Source organism: Molothrus ater, chromosome 3, assembly GCF_012460135.2.
Source record: "Molothrus ater isolate BHLD 08-10-18 breed brown headed cowbird chromosome 3, BPBGC_Mater_1.1, whole genome shotgun sequence".
NCBI classification, from domain to species: Eukaryota; Metazoa; Chordata; class Aves; order Passeriformes; family Icteridae; genus Molothrus; species Molothrus ater.
In genome coordinates, this window is record NC_050480.2 from 64,096,485 (window position 1) to 64,109,226 (window position 12,742).

Sequence of the window (12,742 nt, forward strand, 5' to 3'; positions counted from 1 at the left end):
TCTGCTTTTGCAGGCTAAGCAAAATAATCATACTAGTTGTTTTTGGGAGCTGGTTCAGTCCTGTTACTGCTTTAAAGTTTTGTTGTCCCTTGGGGGCCAAGTTGTCCTTAATTTTTGCAAGCATGACTAGATGATTTTACAGTCCAATAGATCCTAAGGATCATCATGGGAAAAGGATATGCTATGAATTTCACTCCCTTCCATTGTACTTTAGAAACTTTTTTTGTTGTTTTCTTCAAACTAACAGCTGCAGAATAAAGTCAGCAGCTTAGAATGCCATTTTTCTTAAAGGATGCTATTTTCCCCAACTTGCTCTTAAAAACACTATTCATAGTACACAGACAATTTCAATCTTTTTCCTTTTATCATGCAAAACTAGTGAATAACTGAAACCTTCTCATCAGCGTTTGCTGCTTGCAGAGTATCTCTTACAAACATGCTTCAGTCTGTGCTCAGCCTTTTCTTTCCAGAGTTGCTTTTATTTCCATTTATATTCTAGAGGGAAGAATAGATAATCTTCCTGATTCCAGGCAAGATTTACAACTGCTGTAATGCTTTGGGGCCATCATTGCCACACTGCTGCAGGAAACTGCGGTGGTGGTTCTCAGCACGCCTGAGCAGAATTAGTTCAGTCTTAAATGCCATCAGCTTTTCTAATTTGCTTGAAGGGTCTGTCTTAAGTTAATATGGTTATTAACTGACCCAAGGTCAAAAGTAAAGATTTACTGGGATAATGAGGAGGACTTACTCAGCCATATTTTTTTCTTGATAGACTGTGACAGTTGGTAACAGAATTAATGAGTGAGTGAAGCTGGTGACTAAGATGCCCTTTTTCAAAATCATACTTTGAAGACTTTTTTTCTATCTAGTTCTGCTTGAAATTGCACTTAAGGTACTCTAATGTTTTAACTTACATGCTGTTAAATATAGAAATAATTTAGTGAAGCCTGAAAGGCCTTCTCTCTAGAAATGGCTAAGTGTAGTGTTCAGTTAAAGAATAAAATAAAGCACTACAGCCTTGTAAAAAATTTTGTTAAAAATGGAGAGAGTTTACATGGTTGTCATGCCTTTTTTTTTTTTCCTCTTGCTTCAAGTGGGGGCATGGAAAGCAATGTCCACATGCTAATACACATACTTGAAGTCTTTATTAATACTTCCAAACATTATTTCCTTCAAATATGTTCTGCATTCAAAAATAGTTTAATCTTTACAGAGTACAGTTTATCGCTGTTTAATTACAGGAATGGTTTTGAGGTTTAGCTCAAAAAAAAGTAAAAAAGTTTTAACTGCAGAAAATTCAGAGAAGCAATTAAATTGCTCATAAATTTGATGTGCTGGCAGCCCTGCTGCTCAGTCAGAGGACTTGTTTCTGAGTCTTTAAGAATTGGAATTTCTTATATTTTAGTCAATTTAGTTTTATGACTTGTCCAGTAAGAGAAATAGTCTTACAATAAACAGAAAGGAATTGAATTAGTCTGCCTGATGATTTAACTTACAACATAAAAGGAGCTTCTTAAATCATAGTTCTCTCTTGAAGCTTCCTGTTTGGCTTACATGCAAAGAACTACAAGAGTTCACATCTCTTATATTTAATTTAAGGAAAATATACAAGCACTTTATTCAGGCTCATTTTGATCCTGTCTGTTATTCATCAGACAATTCAATGACTAATTAACTCCTTAGGCTTTTTGTGTTTAATGAAGACCATGTAAAGCCTGGAACTCCATAAATCTGTGCCTAAAATCATGGCTTGTTTCTAAAACTTCAGTATTCAAACTTGTCAGTTTGGATTCTCATCATACTTTGTTCCTTGTGCTAATCCTTTCATAGCCTGCATTAGATGTAGTTCACTAGCTATTAGTTGTCCTTATTGTTGCTATTATTACAAGTTTGTTGCTTACTTCATTTGAAATCAAACAATTAACAAGACCCCTGATAAATACCTTGTTGCAGTGTTTACTGAAGATACAGCTTGTCACTTAGGCCTTTACTATGATTCTGCCCTGTCCATGTCCTAATGCCAAAATATAACATTTATATTAAACATCAAGCAGAAACTGAAAGCCAAGAGGTTCCCTTTGAACATCAGGAAACATATTTTTACTGTAAGGATGACTGGGCACTGCAGTGATTTGCAGTGATTGCCCAGTGAGACTGGGGAGTCCTTGTCCTTGGAGATATTCCAAAGCTGTCTGTACACATGGATGTTCCTGGGCAGCAGGCTCTGGGTGGCCCTGCTTGAGCAGCACAGCTGGACCAGATGAACTTCAGAACTCCTTCCACACGGGTCTCCTCCAACCTCAACCATCCTCCTGTGAAATTTCATTCACAGCTTCATAAAAACACAGCCCTTGGCCATCTGGAGCACCTTGCATGAAAACAGCAGGAAAACTTTTCTTCCTTACTACTCCTGCACTTACTGCACTGCTGCTGCAGACCCAGCACACTTGCTGTAGAGCAATGGGAGTAACTCCAGAAAGAACAAACCCTGAGCTGGCTGGAGAACTCCTACTCTGTGCTACCTTGTCTGAGGACGCCATCAGTGTACATTTTAACCATTTGAGGACCAGCCTCTGAATGATACAAGTAACTGACTTGAAATACTTGTGATGATGTCAGATCAAGACTATGTAGTGATTGAGGAAGACCATCTTTTTGAGGGCAAACAGAGCAAAAAGATGGAGTAGTTACTTGGTCCATTTGTTCAGTGGGCTGCTCAGGTTTGCTAGTGGTCAGTTCAAGGGAGATGGCAGAATATGGGAAACTCTGAGTTTTGGTCCCTTTTATCCAAGGATCTTTTTGATTCAAACCGATGAGAGTAATTTCATTAAGCTTGTTCTGGTGTTGGAGTAAAATATTAAAGTGAATGAATGAAGTAAGGAAAAAAATTAATGGTTGAGGGAATAAAGCAGACACCCTTGGTATCCTGTTCACATTGTTATACTTGTGTAATTGATAACCATCACTTAAAACTCTAGCCATTAGAGCCTGGAAGAAACTTAGAATTGTCACATAACATTGGCTGAAACAAACAGCTCCCCATTTGCTGCAGAGTTACCATTAAAAATAAAATAGAATTCCCTTTATGTACAGAGTGATTTTGGCCCTTTCTGTGCCTGCCACCATGGTCTAGGATTGTCATTTAGAGTGAAGGTATCACTCTAAATCACTTAATGGTATTGGAATTAAAATATACAGTCAAATTTACAAGTCTAGGAATGAATCTTCTGAAAGCCCTTTATGCTGTATTGAGAATGTAGTTATTGATTCCCCATGCAGTTTATTAAGCTCCTCCACCCCACCCCCTGCTTTCACACAGATGGTGTTGCAAATCACCCCTCAATGGTCACCTGCTTGAAAGGAAAGTTTCATATGCAAAGTGCTGTTCTTTGTTTAGTCATGATAGCTTGCAAGATATAAACTGAGGCAGCTATTTAAATTTGTTGTTATAGCATTTGAGCTGGGTACACAAGATTAAATAAAAAGAAAATTAGGAAGCAGATGCTTGTGGCTTAACAGAAGAATTGAGCTAAAAGATACTCTTTGTTACTGCTGGATATGAGTAATTTTACTAAGGCAGCTGTTTCCTTAATCAGGAAAAACACCAACCTCTTAAGATGACATCCAGATGTTTTCTGTATCACTTCACAATATAATGAGTTTCCATTTTATATGCCATATTTTTAATTTCAGTTGCATTCACTTATATCCAGTATACTTTCAAATGCATGTATCATCTTCCTGAACTGTAGAAGACCTCACTACTAAATGCATGACATATTCTCTACTCTTGGCATCCTTGCCTGGTGTTAGTCTGTGAGTTGCTTCTAGGGCTGATAGTGCCTTTCACCAGCATCCAAACATGTGAATATTGGACTTCCACAGGTTGGAGGAGGCTTATTTTGTTGTGGACAGAGGGGCCTTGGGAAAGAGTATTTTAGTGCTAGTGTTTCTTCATACTTTAGTTGTACAGTTGTATGGGGTCTCTTAAGTGGTGCCTGTTGGTCAAAGCAGGATATAACATAGTATTAACTCATATGGCTTAAGATCCTGTTCCTCTAATGTGGATATGGTGTAAAAACAGAGATTTAAAACTTCCACTAGCTCTTAGATGTGGGCTCAGTTTTCCATCATGGCTGCTGACACTTCTAATGCCTGCTAGCTTGCCATCTGTCCTTGCTTGAAACAAATGCTTTGTTTGACTGGAGATCTGCAGTTCCAGGCTTTCTATTGCTGATAGGACACAAAGCTGGCACCCCAAATCTTTGACACTGATTCGCTGACACTGAGCTGTTTCAGAATTTATGTATTTGGGGTGGTGTGGTATTTCAGAGTCTGAAGATTTGAGCACAGTTTTTGGAGATGTGGGCCTTGTTTACCTGTAGCTGGGGCCTCCTCGGGAGCCGCTTGCCAGCGCTCGGTTAATCCGTACGCATGCGGTAAATCCAACTCGTTACTCTTTGTGCATGCTGCTTATCACACCTCTTGAAAAATTAAAGCTGCCCTGAGTCTGGGGTGAGGAATTCTCAAAGGCTTTTGTGAGTAACAAATTCCTTTTGTTATTACAGGCAATCATTGCAGTTTGTTTACTGCATTCATCACCGCCTTTTCTTGAATTATTGCAGCAGGGATATTATTAAATGGTTGGTTCATAAGCTCTCCAGTGCTAATGGGTTGTAGCTAAGCTTCTAATTGTTCAAGTATACATAAGCTTTAAAAAAAATTAGCTTTTTGACGTTAGTAGATAAATGAACAGTTGCTTTTTCTCCTGTAGCCTAAAAGTTCTTCCTCCTAAGTACTTCTTGGAGTTTGTCTGTGTAAGCAATCCTAAATACACATGAATAGCACAAAAAAAATTTATCAAATATAACAGGAACAAAGTATTCCTTTATGATTTTTTGAATTCTGCAGTTAAGATAGCAATTCCTGTCTTCATTTTTAAGTTTTAATGTACAAGTGAGGTATGGAAAATTTACTGTACATTACATTATTTCTTTGGTTTGTGCCTTGCACTCTTTTTTGACAGTTTGTACCATTTAATTCTGGCCTTCCTAAAATAAGATTTCCAATCACAGTATATCTACATAGAAATTCTTAGTTAAAAAATAACTCAAGTAATTACATATGTTAGCTACTGCTGATAACTTGAGGGGGCTTGTGCTTTTTGCTGTGTGCATTTGAATGAAATCTGGAAATATCTCACTAATCCAGTTACTTCCATTCAATTAAGTTCTCTACAATCTTTTCCACAGAAGGGATACTCTTCATGGTACTATGTGACTTCTTTGGTACATCAGTCAGCTAGAAAAGAAAATTAATTTTCTTGCCACCAGTGAAACCATAACAAAAAAGACTGATTGAATAAAAGAAGGGTTTTTTGTTTTTTTTTTTACTCTAATCTAATTTTTGCAAATAGGCAGGTTTTTTTATGTGAACTTTCTTCTACGAGCTGGTGATCAGCATACTGGATTATTCTGGAAAGGGTAGTACAAATCTAAAAGCTTACTCATGTTTGTTTGTGTAGTTGTGAAAAAGACACCTGTTATTCCAGCAGTTTGCAGGTGAGTGGTTACTCACAGATACCACAAGCTGCCTGAATCTCTGCAGTAAGTCATTTGCATATTTCTACAATCACTATTTTCAAAAGCTTTGAGAAGAACTGTACAGATGGGCACAGGCGCTTTGGGTTTGGTATTACGCTTGCAAACTGGAAAGCCTTCCAAAACTCAGGGTGGTGAAGGGTGTGTTGCTGACTGGTGTAAGTGTGTGCAATTGTGTTGATCAGCTCTGGCTGTAGGTGTAGCCTCAGGTGGAATCACTTGTTTTGAATGCACTGTCCCCCTCTTCTGAATCCTGGTAGGAAAACTTGAGGCTGGGTGCAGTCCTGGGCTGGAGGTGTTTTGTCATCTTATTGCAAATCTTCCATACCCTCTCAGTGATTTCTCATAGGGCAGCTTGCAGCTCTGACTCCTTCTTCTTCACAGCACAGCTAACAAACTCCAGCTCTCTTCTTAACCAGTTAACTTACTCTTTTATAGCACTCATCCTTATTGGACACAGCTGTGGCCTGTTAAGGGCAGGCCTGTTCCTAATCTTTGGTGATCAGTACAGCTGCAACCTTTAGGGGTGAGATTGCCTTCTGCACTACCTTTATTTTCTTACATTCTGTCCCCCCACAGAGGTGGGCTTGTGTTGGTGTTGCATTTCACATGCTCAAGTCCAGCAGGACCAGGGCTGGCCCAGAGCTAGGAAATTGGTCTTGAAAGCAGTCTGTTTCCTGGGGAAAATGCTCCAAACACACTCTTGACACTTGTGGATCTAGATATACAAAATACTTCTACAGCTGTGAAAGTCTTCTTTGAAGGCCATTTGGCTTCTTCTGTTGGCACCGATGATCACACTGATGTGATTCATTATAATGCTTGATTCCAGAAATGTTATTAATTTGTCTCCTCACTTTTTAGCACAGAATATTCATAAATTACTTCAGCTCAGCTGGAAGTGAGGACTGAATAAAATACAATTCACTGGCACCTGCTAGTGTCAAGCTGACAGTAATTGTAAAAGCTCTAGTTGCTGATGAATTAACATCAGCATCTGGGTAACTTATCCAGCTGTCATAAACACTGAAAATGTGTTATAGGAAATATGTTTCAAATAATTTGACTTTTAGGTGTGATATCACTTGGTATTGCGGTTAGTGGCAGAATTCAGCTTACACTACTTCAAGTATTCTGTTACGTCAGGAGCACCACAATTTTTGTAGCATTTCTTGCCTTTCATTGTAAAAATAAACGAATGTAAATACAGCAAAAATTCTGGATTATCTTTCAGTAAAGAAGGTATTGGAACAAGTTGTTCTAAGAGGGTTCTTTTTTGTTAGCACATCACTTTGAACCCAAATCAACATTTGTTATGCTGAGAGGATTTCTATTCAGTGTTCTGAAGAGCAGGAAAGCGGCCTGTCCCTGTTCATTTTTCTGCTCTCGTTTTCTGCTTTTGCATTGAAATATTCATTCCTTACCCTACTGGGAAAGGCAGTCAGGTACAGGAAAGAAAGCAATAAATCTTACTTAGTGACTTGTCAGTTTTTATCTGTAAATATAAAAATAAAAATGAGAAATGCTTAATTTGATTGAATTAGAAACATAGACAGAATGTCTTTGTCAATTGAAAAAAAAGATTAAAATACAGTATTCCTTCCTTTGATGTTAAATTTTAACAACTGGTTCCCTTTATATGACAGACTTCTTAAGGCAGAATTCTGGCTGTTCTTTAATTTATGATGCTGTACCATGTTATGCCTTTTTTAAAATTAGATGTGCCACATACGCAATTCTAAAATATTTGTTTTCTGTGCTTTCTTTTCTTCCTGATTAGCAATAGCAATTAAAACTACAATGAGGTAATCTGACATTTTCAAAGGGATTTGTCATTCCAGCCAGAGGAAACATTTTTGTTTATCCAGAGGAGATAACATTCTTGCAGTCTAATGAAAGCCAGTGCTCACAAGATGACAGGTCTGGTCTTTGCCCTGTGGTTGCATCTTTGCAGGCAGAGCCTTGTTCCTCTGTGGGAACACTCTTCTCCCTAATAAGATTTGTTAATGGACGGAAGAGTCTGCAAGATCTGATTGATTGTGGCATTGGGTGTTCTAACATTAGCATCGCAGTTCTGGATGTATGATCTCTTAGCTAGTTAGTTTGTTCTCTCTTATGAAGACCAAAAACACTTATATGCATTTAAGAAATATTTAAAGCTATCTAATGAGTGAGAAAATAATGTCTTGTTCCCTGGCTTGGCGTGTGTGCTGCCTATGGAATGAATAGACCTTAATAGGAAAGATGAGTGTGTGCAGCAGTGAGGTGGATTTCTTGTTTACCTACCAGTGCTTACCCAAATGTTCTTCAAAGAATTGCTGGCTTGGAGTAATGGTGGTGGTCCAATGTGACTTTTGTGTTTGTAATTATTCACAACCTACTAACATAAACAGAGATTCAAATAGAAAGTATAGTAACTCTGTCTTCTGCCTAAACTATTGTATGATTATAGTAAGTATCTAATTTGCTTTAGTGCTGATTTTAAGTAGGACTGAAGAGTGTGAAGGAATCTCTACTTGTTTAGTGGAGGAGTCCATCTTACACAGGACCTTCACACAGTATGAATCAGCATTATACTTTTAAAAAATGTTAGTAACACCTTAGAGTTCAAAAAGAGAATTATCTCACATCCAAAGTCTGACTACTGGCAAAAATTAAAGAGAAATGATTGAGAAAGCATTTTGTATCCTGCCCAACCTTATACTTTTAAATACTGATCATGTATTTGTGACTGGTTTCAATTATCATTTTCTTTCCTGAATCACAGTGCTTCACTTAGAATAATTTTTTTGGTGTAGTATGGTGTTTAGCTGAGTCAAATACCAGTGCAATTTTGAGGGGCTTCATTGCTCTTTAAATGTAATCATAGTACTTTGCTTTGAATCCTCGATTTAAAGGAAGGGATTGATGGCAGTGTGGCTTATTCTGTGCACCACCTGGTAAAGGGAATGCCAATATGCTAAGGAAGCAACTCCACAGTCCTCCTTTAAAAAGTATGCTGTCTAGATATGATAAAGCATTGGAGAAAGTGATAGAGGCCTCAGGAGTGCTTTGTAGACTTTTGTATTTGTAGATAAATATTTAAACTAAGCATGGAGTGGTGGGTTCAGGTATGGGACTGTGACAGCTTCTCCCAGGTCTGACCTAGTTGGAGTACTTCATGTAAGTAACCTTTCATTACTGCTGGATGAGCATTCATGAGGAAAAGCCAGGAAAATTCCTTGAGGCTCTAAAGATAACCACTGGGTTGGGAAATTTTGTCCTGGATGTTTTCCTTTATTATATATAATGTCTCTGATTTTTGTGCTTCTGTCATTTCTGCCTTTGTTTTGTGCTTCTTGTAATGGCTGTCATCGTTTGTGCTTACCAAACAGTCACTTTACTGGTGGCAGTGGGGAAGGATCAGGGCTTGGCAAAAGTTGAAATTCAATTCAGAAGCAGAGATAATAAGTAGAAGCTCCTATTGTTTATTTACTTGTATTACCAAGAAAAAAAAATCTTACCCAGCACAATATTTATTTCTTTTCCAGTACTGTAGGTTTCTGCAGAAGAAAAATACAGTGAACATTGTGGATGATGTGCAATAATTGCAGCACCTGCTTTTCCTATTATTTTTATTATTAACTTTTAAAGTTGCAAATTGAGAAATAAAGGGGTTCCTTTATTTATCTTCACCCTTTTATCCTAGCTGAAAGAAAATAATTTTACTGCAGGAGGCTACAATTTATTGTGCTCAGTCATTCAGTGTTGTTATAGTCTTGTCATTACTGTCTATGCCATTCTTCTTCATAGATAGTGATTTACCTGTCAGTTGTTCAGCCATGTTAAATAAGACCTAGAGATAAAAGTAGACAATGTCCATAGTTGATTTTTATTTTTAACTTTGGAAGGAGAAGGAAAATCACCAGCATGCTTTAGTAAAAACCTGTTGGAATTCTCATGTAAACAAGAAGTGCATCTTCACGTCAGCACTTGTTTCAAAATTGTGCAATGGTTTAAAAAATATTTTAAACTTCTATTTTCCTAATTGCCTACTATGAAAATTGTTTAGTGCATTGGAAGAGGTGCATTTTGGACAAGAAAGAAGTTAGAATGCCTGGCTTCACTGTGTATTCTAATGTTGGTGTTCAGGACACTAGCTTTGACAGGACTGAATTACGTTTTCCTTCCATATCCATACGTGGAACAATACTTAATGCTTTGTATCTCATATGTTTATTTTTTGATAGCCATTGTTTGTGACATTTCCATAAAGTAGGCAATTTTTATTTTGAGAGAACTTATGTTGTTTATGTATAAAATAAATACAGTAGAATTTTAAAAAGATGTTAGAGTTGGTAGAAATACTTCAAAGTGAAGCATTATTGCTCTACATCAAATTAAGATGCTAAAATATCACATTTTTGTCCAGAAGCAATTATTGTAAAAGATCTCATTCTGAGCTCACATGTAATATTTTTGATGAAGGATTGATACAGCCTGCAAGGTACAGCAGGTACTGAGCCTTGCTGCCTCTCCAGTGGTTAAGTATGTGTTTTTTGAAGGGGAGATCTCCTCTTGTCCTTACATAAACAGCTAAAAAGAATACATGTGGCACCTTTGACAGCATTCCATATGATATCTATCTAGCCCCTTTATGCATGGCTAAAGGTAGGGGGTTCATGCTGTGCAGCAGATGCTTCTACAGAATATCAGGGTCCTGGTGTGCCCATGGCTTAGGAGAATGACTGCAGCCACTCTCCTGTCAGTACTTCAATCTTTCAGGGCAGAGAGGCTGGTGAGTTGATCATGCCATATGCTGTGAAAGGCTGAGGGAGGCCTCTCTTGTGCTATAAGAGCAAAGGATAGGTTTGGTTTCAGCAGACCAAGGTGAAAAATGTGGCTGTGAAATGAGGGAAAGCTTGTGCACTCCAGGTGGGTGACTGTCCCTGGCTCCTCCCGAGGAAATCTGCTAAGAGGTGATTATGTTCTGCACCAACTGGTTCTGAGTGTTCACCAAGGCTTTAAGCCTTGGGAAGACTGAATTGTGTGCTGGCTAAAGATCACAAATCCATAACTAATTCTCATCAGAATCCACATAATTGGTAAACTGGGAAGTCAGAAATATCATGGATTGTGAAGGGATTTCCGAGCAAATTGTTTTCCCTGCTGCTTTGCTTCAGGTTTCTCCCAGCACTCTGATGCAATCCACTCAGGAAAGTTTTCTGACTCCAGACATAATTTGGCTTGAAATTAGTTAATCTCCCTCAAAATATCTTTTACTGTAATTCTAAATCTTGGACTGTTGCCAGAGAAATCTTGAGATCTGTATCATATGGAGAGAGCGTGGGATGGGATAGTCTGGAGCTTCTTTATAGCAACATGATTGTTCCAGAGTTTTATATTCACTCCTGATCACATATTTTTTTCAATAATAAAATCCTTTTTTCAATGTGGCTTTTAGAAGGTGGTGTTTTACAAGTTATATTTTATTTTTGTGGAAAGAAATTTCTTCATTACCTTGTTTTGCCCAGCAAATGGCTTTATATTCACATCAACATATATGCATGGCTGCATCACAAGATGCATCAGATGTACAAACTGATTCCTAATACATAAATAAATATAAATCCATCATAAATATGTCTGAGGAGAAAAAACGAGTTGAAAGGAACCATTATTAGAAGAGAGAACAATGAAGGTGACTTTGCTATTTTGACTACTACACCTGGGATAATCCCTTTCAGTGTTGCACAAGATCCCAGTGTAATTCTGAGCAGATAGGCCTTGAACATCCACATATTGAAATCACTAAATAGGTTTCTATATTTAAGTTGGAACAATATTGTTTCTAATTAAAAACTCTCTTAGTAGAGCGCTCAGTGCACAAACAGTAAGGTTAATGTAACCTGAGCTGAGCTGGCAGTTGAAGGAAAGCAAAATCCTCTTTGTTCCAGCTTTTTAACCTTTTACCTGGACACAAAAGTTCCTCTTGTTAAATTGTCTGTCATTCTTGTGGGCATATGGTAAGCATTTGGGGTTTTTCTGCTTCATGTTTTTGAAATGGAAGCTGAAACTCTTTGGACGCTACATATCAGTTAAGTCTCATTGGCCACAGGAGTATGTTCCGATTTTTTGATTAATTGTGGCACTGACATTCTGGTATCAGCCAGCTGAGTCCATAAAGACTGGAGCACTGCAAAATGTGTGAGGTTTATTTTTTTGGTGATGTGGGGGGGCGTGTTTTTGCTATAGACTGCAAGGTTGGCAGCACAGAAGCCACATGGAGATGCAGCCCAGGCTCCCACAGAGTGCTGAGCCCTGTGAATAAACCTGACAGAGAGCAAAGGTGCCCTTGCAGCAGCTGCATCCCCATGCTCCAGGAGGACATGGCACTTGGGGCAGGGAGCTGCTGGCCAGCCAGCCAGGGTGCAGCAGCATCCTTGGCTCACAGCCCCTTCCCTGAGCACAGGGTGCCTGGCAGGGGCAGCCAGGAGTGCATGACCTGCTCTGCAGTGTCAGGTCTGGCTGTGCTGGTGCCTCTGGCTCGATGCTGGTGGTGCCAGGAGCAGGTCATCTGGGCATTGTCACTGTGTGTTCCTGCTGTGTGAGTTCTCTCCTCACCAGGTGCAATGGAAACAGACTGTGCTGCTTCGTTCCTTTGACGTCACGCTAAAGGAGCAGGGATGCTTCGTTGTGCTGAGATGGATTGTGCCATATGCTCAATAATGATATTAGCTAAATTAATTGAGTTGGAACAACAATGCATTTTCCAACACTTGGTTTCTTCTTAACTTTCAGGTTTTCCGAAAAAAGGCAGTGGAGCTTGGAGAGAAATTGCTACCTGCTTTCAACACTCCCACTGGGATACCTTGGGCATTACTTAATATCAAGAGGTAAAACTACTGCTTTTTACTAGAAACACATAAAAAATTATATTGAATCCATCTTTGCCACAAAACTATTACAATTGCTGCAGAGTTTTTCTCCTTCTGGTTATATAGTTTAAAGTGGGAAATTTAAGTGGATATATGTTGCACACAGAAGGATACATACAGAAATATATTTATTCATTTAAGAACAGTGTAGTTTTGTCAGTTAGTATGTTGTTGCTCATCCTGAAGTCCTTTTAGTGTTGTTTTAGGTAGTCTAAGAGCATTAGG

General features: G+C 38.4%; 1 protein-coding gene across 1 annotated transcript in view; it reads left to right on the top strand.

Annotated features, from left to right (window-relative positions):
- Positions 1 to 12,742, top strand: part of MAN1A1 (mannosidase alpha class 1A member 1) — a 139,581-nt gene that overhangs the window by 66,621 nt on the left and 60,218 nt on the right. Inside the window, exon 5 of the mRNA XM_036380555.2 lies at positions 12,381 to 12,475. Coding sequence (XP_036236448.1) covers positions 12,381 to 12,475 — 95 coding nt within the window. The remainder of the gene's footprint in view (positions 1 to 12,380; positions 12,476 to 12,742) is intronic.